The sequence below is a fragment of the Brassica rapa genome, chromosome A04, assembly GCF_000309985.2.
Source record: "Brassica rapa cultivar Chiifu-401-42 chromosome A04, CAAS_Brap_v3.01, whole genome shotgun sequence".
Lineage (NCBI taxonomy): Eukaryota > Viridiplantae > Streptophyta > Magnoliopsida > Brassicales > Brassicaceae > Brassica > Brassica rapa.
The window spans coordinates 10,222,111-10,237,307 of record NC_024798.2 but is presented as its reverse complement, the minus strand read 5'-3'; the positions used below and the strand labels follow the sequence as shown (position 1 = coordinate 10,237,307).

At 27.3% G+C, this 15,197-nt stretch overlaps 2 protein-coding genes and 1 long non-coding RNA gene across 4 annotated transcripts; 2 read left to right on the top strand and 1 right to left on the bottom strand.

Annotated features, from left to right (window-relative positions):
- The first annotated feature begins 166 nt into the window (after positions 1–166).
- Positions 167–5,816, top strand: LOC108871627 (transcription factor MYB115-like). 2 transcript variants are annotated; one of them, XM_033289812.1, is made up of 4 exons: positions 167–3,894; positions 3,976–4,042; positions 4,217–4,343; positions 4,535–5,816. In XM_033289812.1, exons 1-4 carry the CDS (start codon positions 3,660–3,662, stop codon positions 4,967–4,969), a joined length of 864 nt encoding a protein of 287 aa, XP_033145703.1. In that variant the 5' UTR covers positions 167–3,659; the 3' UTR covers positions 4,970–5,816. The 2 variants fall into 2 exon arrangements, with proteins under 2 accessions (XP_033145703.1, XP_018513841.2); XM_018658325.2 differs by having other exon boundaries at positions 167–4,042; positions 4,535–5,809.
- Positions 5,817–7,834: 2,018 nt separating this feature from the next.
- Positions 7,835–13,313, top strand: LOC103863993 (transcription factor MYB115). The gene is made up of 3 exons (XM_018658477.2): positions 7,835–10,086; positions 10,263–10,389; positions 10,582–13,313. The coding sequence occupies exons 1-3, from the start codon at positions 9,704–9,706 to the stop codon at positions 11,059–11,061; spliced, it is 990 nt and encodes a 329-aa protein (XP_018513993.2). The 5' UTR covers positions 7,835–9,703; the 3' UTR covers positions 11,062–13,313.
- An 83-nt stretch (positions 13,314–13,396) lies between these two features.
- On the bottom strand, positions 13,397–15,187 carry LOC117133499. Its single transcript, XR_004457350.1, has 2 exons — positions 14,772–15,187; positions 13,397–14,594 (listed from the first exon to the last, which is right to left on the bottom strand). It is a non-coding gene; the product is annotated as an uncharacterized LOC117133499 (long non-coding RNA).
- Between the last annotated feature and the right edge of the window lie 10 nt (positions 15,188–15,197).

Here is a 15,197-nt window from a genome sequence, read left to right as displayed (position 1 = left end):
CCGTCTTTTTTGGCGCCATAATATGAGAGTTTTGTTCCGCAACGGCTCTTTTTCGCGCCTTTGATAATTAATTGATTTTCCGATTTTCCCCTCAATTTTTCAGGTTTAGGTTTACTTGGGAGTATGGAACCGTTCAATTTTCCCGCGAGAACTAGCATCTTCCCGCGTGATTTTATTAGCCCAGTTTTTGAGTCAGCCCAATTGCATTTAAGACAACTATAATATAGAAATGAACCGAATACATGAACCACCCCAGCAAGAATTGGAAATATAAGCAAACCGAGGTCGCGTAGTCACGGTTTTTCCCGTACTAATCAAATGCGTTGTTTAATCATAAACATATTAAACTGATAAATTTGTTTCATTTTAGACGTAATAAATACAGTTTTGTACAATGTTTTTAAAACCGGACCGGCTACCGACCTAGAAATATTTTGAGTCATGGATCATTGTAGTTCGACCAAATTCGATCATGTTTGATTGGATTAAACTGAATTTAGTAATATTTTGTAAATAATATGCATATTCTTACAAATATAAATCATATCAAATAAATTGTTTCAATAACCATAATCTTTAGAAAAACTTAAAAAATAACAAACTAAAAATGTAATAAGAATAAAAAAAAATTTAATAGTGCAAATCGAAAATCAATACAAAAACACATTTAAACTTTATTCTCCATGTCTTCATCACCTTTAAAAATATATATACACATTAGTTTTAAATAATTATATTTCTTCACATCTTTAGAATATTCTTCAAAAAGTTTATCTCCTAATATATTTTTGACAAAAAATAAATGATTTTGTAAACTAATGCCACAATAAATTGCTACTCAAATTGAAACAACAAGATTTTCAGGAAAATCATGGAAGGCTTAAACCATAAAAAGAGTATGAAATGACTTAAACGCACAAAAATAGCCTACGATGATTTAAACCATAAAAAGTCCAAATCAATGATAAACTACTTACTTGGATAAAAGAAAAACTTTCGAAGAAGATAGGCTCGAATCTCGAAGATAAGGAAACGTCGAACAAAACTGGAAAGAGGATAAACACGAATCTGCGGAAAATAGGAAGGTGGCCAACCTACGGATGAGTATATAAACAAAGGCTGAGACAGAAAAAGAGAGACAGAAACACTGATATCAAAATTATCTGCACTTAGAAACCTAGGCTTTTGCTTTTTGTTGTTTATATACAGGTTGTGAGAATTTTTGGCTTAAGTGGTTATTCTATCAGAACTGAGAAAGATCTACTGCTTTTGCATATTATTCCGTTGAAATATCTCTTTCAGACGAGCTTCATGTACTTGTCTCTTGAAGGCTTTTGCGTAAATATTGATTAAAAGCCTACTCGTTTAGTTCATCGTTTTGTACTTAAAACATATATTTTATGAACTATTGAACTTAAAAATCAAATTTAGAATACAAATATGCAAGAACCACAAAATACAAAGTCAATTAGCACAATTTTTGGAAAATAAATTATTACATGAGCAGAAATATATATCACTTGTTGAAGACGATAGAACATGAGAAGTGAACTTGAAAATGCTTACCAAAGTAAAGACTTATGCGTTAAAAGAGTGTATACTCCTTAATTTTCATTCTCCATAAATGTACTTCTTTTTTAAAATTAATTATTGTTTTTTTATAAAACATAAAATTTTACAGAATTGTCGTTTTATAAATATTTTATATTACTTTCTTAATTTAATACTTTTATAAGTAATTTAACAAATAAAATTATATGTAAAATAATTACAAAAATTTTACATTGAATATTATACATATATTTAGATGTAGATATACATATATGTGTATTAAAGTTGGAGCATAGGGGGGATATGACTCTAATTTTTCTTTTATTTGTGAATTGTTTAGTTTTTTTACGGATACTGATTTTAATATTTTATTTGCTCTGAAGACTTACGAATATCCAGATTGTTTTTGGATTGATTAAGAGTTTGTCTAATTTCCCATGAAAATGAACTTTGACACACCCAAACTGATTGTTAAAGACAACTTTGATCTTAAAAGTATGTTTATACTACCTATTTTTTTGATATATACCTAAAATGGTTTCCCCTTTCATATTTCCTTTCTTTAGATGATTTTTATGTAAACGGATTCAATATTCTCAACTTATTAAAATATTATTCTTCATACCTTATTATTTGTATTTTTTTTTAAAAAAACAGATATTTATTTTTAAATTGAATATACCATTTTGAATGAGACCACAACATTCTATGTAAAACATAAATTAATTTTATATTTATGTATTTTGTAAATTAAAACAAGAGTCTAAATTCTAATCCTGATTCCTAAAAGCTAAACCAGAAATAAAAATTGAAATTGAAAAAATGAAATTATAACTCTTCACTTCTCAATTTTAATATTTTAAAACTCCAAACTTGAATTGTGTAAAACAATGTTTTCTGTATAAAATAAGTTAGCATTTCATTATAACTCTTTACTTTTTTTGAAACTATATGTTTTCTATATAAAACAACAAGGAAAATAGCATTTCACCATAACACTCTTTATATAGAATAATGTGTCATACATAAAATTAATTATAAAATCTAAGTATTTTTATTTTAAATTTTAAATTATAATACATCTGAAACAAAAAGACAAAAAAGTAAAGAGTTGAATATAAATATATATATATATATATATATATATATAAAATAGAATTTAAACACAATCAGAGGTAATTTATTATAGATATATACAGAGTATTGTCCAAAAAGTCAATTAATATAGAATCATACTTTTGACATTTGACTTAAATATACATGGTATCCCTGTTCTAAAACTCGCTAGAACGATTCGGCAGCTGGAAACTCGTTCCACGGCAAATAGCCGTGACGATTTGGAGTGTATTTCGGATGCATTATTTTGAAACTCTATTTTATTATCTTTTAATATCCAAATCTGTTTTTTTTTTGTAGATATAGCATTAGATATGATAGAAGAATAATGAAAAGGCATTTAAAACAAAACTGAAAGCTAGAAAAAGCCACATATGTGAAATTGGGTTGCATACAGAAACCCTGCCCCCATAACTCGAACTTGGGTTTTCAGATCCAAATAGAATTGTACGAACCACTAGGACAGCTTGTATTATGTTTATTATCTACATATTTATTTTATATACTTATTATTTGCTAAAAGAGAAAAAAAAGAAATTCGAGTACTCCCCGATTTATTTTCAATTTTATGATAACTCGCTGGACACATACTGAGTTTCCAAAGAGGGCGTGGCATTATATATCCTAATTCAGAACGGTAATTTTGACTTTTAACTAGAATATATGTGGCATTACGATTATATAAGTTAGACCGTATTGAATGCAATAATTAATTTTCATAGAGAGATTTGACCAAAAGTTTCTTAATTAATGAATCAAGTTGTCATTATTAACTGAATTTGAAACTACATATACTGATCTTTACCTTTAAAAGAACCATAGTTATCAATATAGTTCTTTAAGTTCCCATAGTTATAAATTATTATCCACTCGTAGTATTTGATATCTTTCTTTCTCCGGTTCCAAACTAAAAGCAAAATCTCGATTTCATACCTATATTGTTTTTTCATAAAAAAAAATACTTCATAATCATCGTCTGAGTTGGTGTTAAAATGGATTATTCGTTCAATATCTTCAACAAAAATTTCACCAGAAACGAAACTGAAAGTTCTATTACTAATGATAATTTAGCTTATCTGCAAAAAGATCATATTAATTGTTTCAATGAGTATTTAGGTCAATCTTCTGTGAATGGTTGGTCTAATTCATCAATTATGACAAGTAATTCTGATTCTAATCACCAAAGCCTGATGTCGGTGATGCCAAACCAAAATTACAACCATTCTGGTCGAACTTTTGTCTGTACTCAAAATCTCCCGACTTTCAACTCTCTCATAACAGATATACCTCCAACATACCCATTTATAGATATCGAGCTCCCGGCTTCGACGAAAGGTAACTTTAACACAGGGGCTTGGGATCAGAGTGAAGATACGTAAGTCCTTATATTTTATTCTTTTTGTCGATCTTTATTTTTGAATTTTATAATAAAACTAAAAAAATTGACTCCATTTTCTAAATTTTACGAATATATTATTTTTTCTATGATTTTTTTATCGTTGTTGAGAATGTCATATTATACTTATGTCCTGAACATGTAAAAATATAGAAATTTGAGAAAACTAGTGGAGCTTTATGGGACAAAGAACTGGAAAAATATCGCAAATATGCTTGGAACACGAATAGGAAAACAACGTAGAGAGAGGTGGCAGAACCATCTTCGTCATGACATCAAGGTGATTTCTTTTTTTTATATAGATATTCTAATGCTTCTTTTAAAGAAAATAAAATCTAGTCACAAATCGCAACTTATATATGTGTAGATATATATCCATATTGTATATGAATACACATACAGCAATACAATAAATTATTATATATTGTTAATGCAGTCAGTTACTTATGTGTATTGTTAATGTGATTTCAGAAAAGCGCATGGACTGAAGAAGAAGATCGAATATTGGTTGAAGCCCACAAGGTTTTTGGCAACAAATGGGCCAAGATTGCCTTAAAACTCTGTGGAAGAACTGAAAAGGCTATTAAGAATCGCTGGAATGGTTTAAAGCGTCGAATGCACCAGAAGAGAATGAAGCAAAGTGATAAAAATGCAAACCCACCCCAAAATGTCTTCCTTGCAAGATATATAAGACACGTCACAAACGAGAATGAATCTCCTAACACCAAAGAAACAGATTGCACCAAGGATGATGATCATGAAAATGCTTTTGATGGAGAGATGGATTTGAGTCTGGATGTTACAACACAGACCACAAAACCATTGGCTAGCATGTCCACAACATCAAGCTATGTTCCCGAGCCAGCTATGACATTTTCATGGGATGATTACTTTACATATATTTGAGAATCCATGGATGACATTCAGATGCTCATGCATGGATTGGACTAATTAACAATGAAGAAATTTCTATGTATGAAGATAATTTCTATGTTCATAATATTTTTTGTACAATCTAAAGTGGTATCTTCTATGTATATATCGTCTCTTTTTCCATCAGTTTTTATATATCTATTTATTTTTTGTCATGTTATGTTTTTTTTTTGAGAGAGATCCACAAATTTTCTATCATATATTTTCAATAATAAAACATTTACTTCTTATAGTAATCACCTATATATAAATTGAGAAACATTTTTTAAGTTATAAATTTTGACTCAATGCTTAGGTGTCATCCCCACAGCTTTTCCCACAGTCCTTATTAAAAAGACATAACTTACTAGAATTATTACAATAATACCATTGTGGACCATTCATTTATAAAGTTTTAGGGAAACATAATAATTGTTTCCATCGACAGAATTAATTTTGGATTGAAACTGGTTTATTAATAACAGAACCACTGTATATCTATATTATTAAAACTGAAGTACATTTGAGAGTTGTTTGGAAACTTGGATAGTAATATAAATGAGAATTGTTTGGAAACATAGATAGCAGTACAAATTATACTTGCTTATTTTAATTGATTTTTTAAAGATTTTTATTCTATTGTTAATCAATTTTAACCACTTCATTTATTATATTTACTAAATAAGTTAATATAATTTATTACAGAAGTACAAAACAAAATTTATTTGTTTTCAATTTTTATTTTATCTTTTACATTCATTTTCTCACTTTTAATTATTTCTATACAAAACTCAAAACAAAATAATAATTTAAGATTAATTTATATAAAAATTGATTCAAAAATATACAAATATTCAAAATTTATTTTTTACTAAAATATTTTCCAATAACCATTTAAAAAAATAATTTTCAGTATATATAAGAAAAATACAATACAAAGCTTAATTAAAAACACCAACTTAAATTATGGTTTTTATATTTCATATTAAGTTTTATAAATATAATATATGTGATTATTTATATGATGGTACGTATAAAATACTATTAATTATATGATTACTTATATTATGGTACATATAAAATATGATTAGTTATATGATGACATATATGATATATAATAGTGACATAAAAACAAAACTTATTTGTTTTCAATTTTTTATTTTATCTTTTACATTCATTTTCTCACTTTTAACTATCTCATTAACTATATTTACTATAATATTTTGCCAGGATTATTTACATATTAACTATAATAATTCAACGTATTTGAATGAAACTACTCTATTTGTGATAAGAATTCAAAATGGTTAACAAATGTTTTTTTATTTACTTATGTATCAGTTAAACATGGACATTCAGATAACTATTCAGCTACGAGTTATTTCTTTGGGTTATCATGCTTATTGAGTTTTGAAACTAGACTTTATTTCGGTATTATAAATTTTCATGTGTGTTTCGAATCGGGTCCAGATGAATTTCGTTTTGATATATACAAACCTACAAATATCCAAAAACTAATGTATTTGACGCCGGTACGGATATTTGTATGAAAAGTAAGAATATTAACCAATTCAATTCAGGTATGTTGAATTCAAATTAAGCTTAACTTAAAAATAACTAAATAACCAAAAGTAATCATATTACTCTATTTGATTCAGGTTCGATTATGATGTATAGAAATTTAAAAGTACTTATGCAATCTTATATATTAAAAGAGAAGTCATGACTTCTTTCATGTGTGATTTTTTTTATTTGGACCATCACTTAGAAATCTTATTAAATGTATTTTATTAAGAATAATAATACATAGAATCTTTAAAATACTTTAATCATAATATCTTTTGATATCTTTTTATTTAAAATATAAATATATTTATTTGAAAAATCTAACAAATCTGTTTTAAAAGATTTTTACAAGATCTTTATTTTCGAAATTATATTTAAATATTTTTCATTAATTTTGAAATTAGTTTGAAATATTATTATACATTAATAAATTCAGTAATCATTTATAAAATAAAAAATAAAAAATTCAGTAATATTTTATATATTATATAATCATAATCAATCATATTAAAAGAAAATTATTATATTGAGCTAAGTATAATAAAATTGTATTAAATTTATAAATTTTATAAATTTTATTTTCATAAGTATAAAATATTTATGTTCAAAAATAAAATCTAATATGTTGGTAAGATGGATTAAGCAAAATATATAATACATGTATAAAAATTAACATGTATTTCTTTAAAGCTTATAATATAAAATCTTTGTAACTACTTTAATCATAATATATTTTCATTTTAAATATAATATATATTTATATATTATATTTAAAAATTCTAATAAATCTGTGTAAAATTATTTTAACAATAATTTAATATATTTTAAGTTATCGTTTACAAAATAAAAAATAAAAAAATTATATCCTATTTTACCCACTTTATAGTCATGATCATGTTAAAATACAATTATTATACTTAAATAAATATGATAAAAGTATATTCAATTGATAAATTTATAAATTTTATTTTCATAAATATAAATTATTTATTTTAAAAATATAATATGATGATAGAACGACTTAAAATTAACAAACCTTATAATACATGTCTAAAAATTAACATATCTTATACTTTTGTATATACAATAATATATTATCTAAAATGAATAAGTATAAAAAATATTAGTAAAAAGAAATACAGCTTTGAAACACGGGTCAGAATTTAGCATAAATTAAATATAAAATAATTTTCAAATATGTTTTCTCATGAATATAATAATTTGCTTGATAACTAAATGCAAATACAATAAGATAAATATATAATAAGAAGTGAAAATACATACGGTTTTAACCAAATGATTAATTATAACATCTAAATTATAAAATTATTATATTTAAAATAGTTATATAAACATTTAAGTATATGATTAATGTTAAAAAAATATCACTAATGTTTTAAAATAATAATTTATGTATAAAAGAAGTAAAAATAAACACCCGCGCGGTTGCGCGGGTCAAAATCTAGTTCTATTAATTATAACAAGCACACATTGTCTTATATAGTTCGATATTATAAGTGTTGTTAACGCAGACATATATATTTGTATTTATCAAATCACTATCAAATATATAAAATCATATGTTATATTTTATCCGAGATTATAGTAATTAATCAAACTACGTACTAGGTCAGTAGTAGATATGTAATCAATTTATAATAATAATTACACATAATATTTTTGGGATAAATAATTTTCTATTTATCAAAAACTTGAAAAGTCGTATCATCTGAAACATAACGTGTTATATATTATGTAGAATGTTTATTCAAGAAATTGTTTAGGTGTCTACATCTACTTTTTATATATTAGATATATATATATATATATGTGTGTGTGTGCATATTGCAGAAAGCATGACCATTATAACTCATTACCTTTTTTGTTTTGAAACTATATGGTTTCTATATAAAATAACAAGGAAAATAGCATTTCACCATAATGCTCTTTATATAGAATAATGCGTCACACATAAAATTACTTATAAAATCTAAGTATTTAAAAAAAAAATTTAAAGTATAATACATACGAAACAAAAATATAGAATATGTGAAGTTACCAAATTATATATATATATACATAATAGAAGTTAAATACAATTAGAGGTTTTTTTTTTATAGATATATACTGTATTGTCCAAAAAGTCAATTAATATCGAATCCTACTTTTGACATTTGACTTAAATATACATGGTATCCCTGTTCTAAAACTCGCTAGAACAATTCGGCAGCTGGAAACTCATTCCACGGTAAATAGCCGTGACGATTTCGAATGTAATTCTGATGTATTATTCGGAAACTCTATTTTATTAGCTTTTAATATCCAAATTTGTTTTTTAGTAGATATATCATTAGATGTGGTTGAAAAATCATGAAAAAGCAATTAAAACAAAACTGAAAGAAAAAAAAGCCACATATGTGAAATTGGGTTGCAGACAGAAACCCTGCCCCCATAACTCGAAATTGGATTTTCAGACCCAAATAGAATGGTATGAACCACTAGGACAACTTGTACTTTTGGTTATTATCTTTCTTTTTTTGACAGCAAACATTTACAGACTCATGTAGACTCTGTAAACCAATGTGGTAACTCGCGTCCATGTGCACGACGAGGTTATTATCTACATATTTAGTTTATATACTTATTATTAGCTAAAAGACAAATAAAATTTTTTTGAGTACTCCCCGATTTATTTCCTATTTCATGATAACTCGTTAGACACGTACTAAGTTTCCAAAGAGGACATGGCATTATATATATATATATATTCTATTTTGTTTTATAACATATATGTATCCTAATTCAGAAGGATAATTTTGACTTTTAACTTGAATATACGTGGCATTACGATTATATAGGTTTGACCGTATTGATTGCAATAATTAATTTTAATAGAGAGATTTGACCAGAAGTTTCTTAATTAATGAATCAAGTTGTCATTATTAACTGAATTTGAAAGTATATATATTGATCTTTACCTTTAAACGAACCATAGTTATCAATATAGTTCTTTAAGTTCCCGTAGTTATAAATTATTATCCAGTCGTAGTATTTGATATCTTTCTTTCTCCGATTCCAAACTAAAAGCAAAATCTCGATTTCATACTTATTGTTTTTTTCATAAAAAAATACTTCATAATCATCGTCTGAGTTGGTGTTAAAATGGATTACGCCTTCAATAATTTCAACAAAAATTTCACCAGAAACGAAACTGAAAGTTCTCTTACTAATGATAATTTAGCTTATCTGCAAAAAGATCATATTAATTGTTTCAATGAGTATTTAGGTCAATCTTCTGTGAATGGTTGGTCTAATTCATCGATTATGACAAGTAATTATGATTCTAATCACCAAAGCCTGATGTCGGTGATGCCAAACCAAAATTACAACCATTTTGGTCGAAGTTTTGCTTGTACTCAAAATCTCCCGACTTTCAACTCTCTCATAACAGAAATACCACCAAGATACCCATTTATAGATATCGATCTTCCGGCTTCGACGGAAGGCAACTTTAACACTGGGGCTTGGGATCAGAGTGAAGATACGTAAGTCCTTATATTTTATTCTTTTTGCCGATCTTTATTTTTCAATTTTATAATAAAACTAAAAAAATTGACTCCATTTTCGAAAACTTAACGAATATATTATTATTTTTATTATTTTTGTTGTTGTTGTTGAGAACGTCATATTATACTTATGTCCTGAACATGTGAAAATATAGAAATTTGAGAAAATTAGTGGAGCTTTATGGGACAAAAAACTGGAAAAAGATCGCAAATATGCTTGGAACACGAATAGGAAAACAATGTAGAGAGAGGTGGCACAACCATCTTCGTCATGGCATCAAGGTGATTTCTTTTTTTATATATAGATATTCCAATGCTTCTTTTAAAGAATAAAATCTAGTCACAAATCGCAACTTATATATGTGTAGATTTATATCCATATTGCATATGAACACACATACAACAATATAATAAATTATTATATATTGTTAATGCAATCAGTTACTTATATATGTATTGTTAATGTGATTTCAGAAAAGCGCATGGACTGAAGAAGAAGATCGAATATTGGTTGAAGCCCACAAAGTTTTTGGCAACCAATGGGCCAAGATTGCCTTAAAACTCTGTGGAAGAACTGAAAATGCTATTAAGAATCGCTGGAATGGTACAAAACGTCGAATGCACCAGAAGAGAATGAAGCGAAGTGATAAAAATGCAAACCCACCCCAAAATGTCATCCTTGCAAGATATATAAGACATGTCACAAACAAGAATGAATCTCCTAACACCAAAGAAACAGATTGCACCAAGGATGATAAGCATGAAAATGCTTTTGATGGAGAGATGGATTTGAGTTTGGATGTTACAACACAGACCAGAGAACCATTGGCTAGCATGTCCACAACATCATGCTCTGTTCCGGAGCCAGCTACAACATTTTCATGGGATGATTACTTTACATATATTTGTGAATCCATGGATGACATTCAGATGCTCATGCAAGGATTGGACTAATTAACAATGATTATAATTTCTATGTTCATAATATTTCTTGTACAATCTAAAGTGATATCTTCTATGTATATATAGTCTCTTTTTCTATCTCTTTTTATATATCTATTTAATTTTTGTTATGTTATGTTTTTTTTTTGAGAGATCAACAAGTTTTCCATCATATATTTTCAATAATCAAGCATTTACTTCTTATAGTAATCCCCTATATTAATTGAGAAACATATTTTAAGTTGTAAATTTTGATTCAATGCTTAGGTGTCATCACCGCATCTTTTTCCACAGTCCTTATTAAAAAGACATAACTTACTAGAACTATTACAAGAATACCATTGTGGACCATTCCTTTATAAAGTTTTCGGGAAACATAATAATTGTTTCCATCGACAGAATTATTTTTGGATTGAAACTGGTTTATTAATAGCAGAACCACTGTATGTTCTATTAATTATAACAAGAACACATTGTTTTATGGCCCGCGGGACATAGAATTACAAACGGACATATCTCTCCTAAACGCTTCAAGACATGATTCATGACGTTTTATCAGTTTCATGACGCATCACTAAGTGAGTTTAGTCGAGGATTGAACTGGATAAGTCAATACACTAGTTGGTTGAAGATTTTAGTTGGATCAAAACACTAGATTATTTACTCTTATTAGACTCCAAACATTTTGAAAATAAACAATACTTTAGTTGATGAATCCAGATATTATAACTCATAAGTTCATAACAAATGCTTTAGTTTTCTGAATCTAAAATTAAATAAAACCAACACCAAATCAAAGATGCTAATCCTAAAAATAAATAAAAAGAAAACACCAATCACAGTTCTTGTTCTTCATCTTCATCACCAACAAGCGATAAAAAGATGGAAATTTCTTTTCTTCACCATCAACTCCATCTTCTGCAATTAAGAATAATAGAAGTTAGTTAAATATATATTGAAACCTAAAAATCCAAAATGTATGATAATGTGAACAAATACATATAGGCAAAACTATGAAGAACCCATGGCGGGAACTAGATCTTCTTCTTCGGTGGAAAGTGAGTTTTCAAACTTCTTATGATGACTCGAAGAAGCTCCACCGGTGCAGATCGAAGGCTCTCTCTCTCTCTCTCTCTCTCTCTCTCTCTCTCTCTCTCTCTCTCTCTCTCTCTCTCTCTCAAAATCTAAGGTCTACTGCAGAGATTTTAGAATCCATCAACTTAAAACTTTAAAATTTGATAGATTATAAAAAATTAATAACTGATTTGAAATCAGAGATTGAATAACACCCCCTTTTTTATGCAAAATTATATTTTTATGCATTATATAGTTAGTTATTTTGGTTGTTCCAATTGATGCAACTTAATTATTTTTCCTAAATTGATGCAACCTAATTATTTCTTAATACCAAAAAATATATGCGCTTCTCAAGCGCAGGTCAAAATCTCGTTATAAATTATATTACAGCACGAAGAAAATACCATAAAATATACAATAGCACAAAACAAGTGCCAGAACAAAATTACCCATAACATAATTAATGCTACAATACCTCTATTTATTATAGCTCATAAAAAACGCTAGAATAGAAGGGGAGTCTACCGTAGCTGCGGCAGACCTAGTGTTTGTGAAAATGCTACAAAAACTTTATTGTAGTGTTTTCGGTGTGCTACTAATACTGATATTTCTTGTGGTGATGTGTACGCTTATAAGATCTATAAAAAGACTAGTTCAAAAAAAAAGATCTATAGAAGGAGGTCATAATCATCTTATTCACTAAGTATGTAGAATCATTATTTCTCTTGTTATATTTGTGTATAATGTTTTTGATAAGGTCCTGCAAGATATACTATATATTATAGTTTTAAACATAACTAGATTTTGACCCGCGCTTTGAAAGCGCGGGATTATCTTCTTGTTAACAAATTTAAAACCGTTTGTATGTTCTCAATTTGATTAGACCAGACGTTAGATTTTTGATTTCGTTCCATAATGTTTTTTGGTTTTCAGCAGTATTTTGAAACCCGTCCGGATCCGCGGTCAAACCGGTAAACCCTATGATCCGGCATGTAATTCCATTTAGATTTTTGAAAAAAAAAATATTATTTAAAAACCGGTAAAAGTCGTTAAAACCCAGAATCCAGCTACCTGTTGAACCAGTACGTAATTGCTACTTATTTTTTTTCTTAGATTATTTCAGTTACATTATTAGAATCTGTTTTGTATTCTAATTAAAATGTTAGATTTTTTAGTTTAAAAAAATATCGTATGACCATATCGATAATGAATCTATTAAAAAAATTAGTTGATGAAATTTGGTATTTGTTTATTTACCTTGTCGATAAGCTATTATAATTTTATGTTTTAATTTCAGTTTATTTGGGATTTAAGATTTAATTTAATTGATAATAAATTTGTAAGTTTATTATAAACTAAGGATTTAAGGTTTGGGTTTTTTTTTTGTCAACTAAGTTTTATATTATAGTGATACACATAAATTTATGTAAATTGTTTATTTTCGTTCTTTTTGTTTTTACCCAATAGATTAAAGTTTTTGATGGTGTAGAAAATATTTATAAATGATATTTTTAGTTGAAGGTATTTAAGTTTTAGATGAATTTTATTTTCTTGCAACCACTAACATAGTTGTGAAGGTTTAACTATTGAAATTAAATTTATAAAAAGGGTAGAATATGTTTTTTTTTGTCAAAACAAATACATTTTAAATATATTATGTGTTTGAAATTGTGAAAGAAATTCCAATATATAAATTCTGGAGTGTATTATAATTAGTAATTCAAAAGAATATCATCTTTTATTTTAATAAAATACTTATTGTATTTTTTGGGGACTATGTTTCTTTTCTATTAATTTATAAATGATGGTAAAAATTGTTATCAAGCAATTCAATGGCAGGTGAGAATCATACCTTCATCAACACAAACGAAAGAGCAGGGTTGTTTTCCCAGGTATAGCCTATTTTTCCAACCAACCTATAAAGATCAAACATTTGAAGCAAACAAACAAAACTAAGTGAGCTTCATAAACCGGACTTCAAGTATTGAGAGAAGAAGGTCTATCGAGAATGGAAGAGTATTGAGAGAAGAAGGTCTATCGAGAATGGAAGCTCTTGAAGTAGCTTTCCCTTCCACCAAAAACCTCAATTAAAGCAGAACAAACATTAATATATACATTGTAACGAAAGAAAATAAATTTTCTTTTAGGAGAGACTAATACACAAATATCAACTACATAGTTTTTTTCTAACGATGGTGAGAACCAAACATACCTAAAGTCAGAGATCAATTAACTTGTATAACTATCAGATCAAGAACATTTATGGAAGATTCAAAACTAAGTATAAGAAAAACCTGGTACCGGACATTAGCATCTGTAGAGGAATAGTTTAGCGTGGCAGAGAAGCTTCTTCCATAAGAAACAGATCGACCTCTTGCTTTTGATTTTGAAAGTGATTGTTTCCAGATTTTGATTAATCACTTAAACATCAGCAATCCATACCACTCATCTATAAGAACACTCTGGATCTGTAAAAGACAAATCATACTTCATAAGACACTGTCTAACCTTTCGAAGCCCTTATTATCTCCAGATCTCATCATCTGAAAACCACCATCTGTACATTCTTTCCACCTTTGTAGTCTCGTAGAATCCGCGAATCAAACCTCACAAGATACAAATGAAAATTTTACAGAAAAACATACCTATGAAACCAATAAAGTATTGTCTTGTGAAAATCCTTGTCCTCCATAAGAACCCTAGAATCTCCTATCCGGAAAAGAACTTGCATCCTTTGTTAGACTCTAATATTGTTACACACTTATTAAGAGGCGACAATAGGGAATATTTGTTTGGTTGATTCAAATATTAAAGTAAGGAAAATCGTGTTTGTTATACTAAATATTTCCATTGCCGATTTTTCTGTAGAATAAGCAACATTAGTTATGTTTTAATTAAATAAGATGTAGGTGTTTAAAAAATAGTAATTTCAAAAAATAAATAATTTAATTAAAATCATAGCTTAAAATAATCCACTGGCAGAATCTTGTAAATATTGTTGAAACATGATGGCACTTCAAAAAAGGGTCTTCTGTTTTAATAGTATTGATTGTATCATATGTAGTATGAAA

Excerpts from the sequence above, each read along its gene's own strand:
- LOC108871627 (XM_018658325.2), top strand. The coding sequence starts at position 3,660 with ATGGATTATTCGTTCAATATCTTCAACAAAAATTTCACCAGAAACGAA. Across the intron at positions 4,043-4,216 it reads TGGGATCAGAGTGAAGATAC|AAATTTGAGAAAACTAGTGG; the intron begins GTAAGTCCTTAT and ends GTAAAAATATAG. Across the intron at positions 4,344-4,534 it reads ATCTTCGTCATGACATCAAG|AAAAGCGCATGGACTGAAGA; the intron begins GTGATTTCTTTT and ends ATGTGATTTCAG.
- LOC103863993 (XM_018658477.2), top strand. The coding sequence starts at position 9,704 with ATGGATTACGCCTTCAATAATTTCAACAAAAATTTCACCAGAAACGAA. Across the intron at positions 10,087-10,262 it reads TGGGATCAGAGTGAAGATAC|AAATTTGAGAAAATTAGTGG; the intron begins GTAAGTCCTTAT and ends GTGAAAATATAG. Across the intron at positions 10,390-10,581 it reads ATCTTCGTCATGGCATCAAG|AAAAGCGCATGGACTGAAGA; the intron begins GTGATTTCTTTT and ends ATGTGATTTCAG.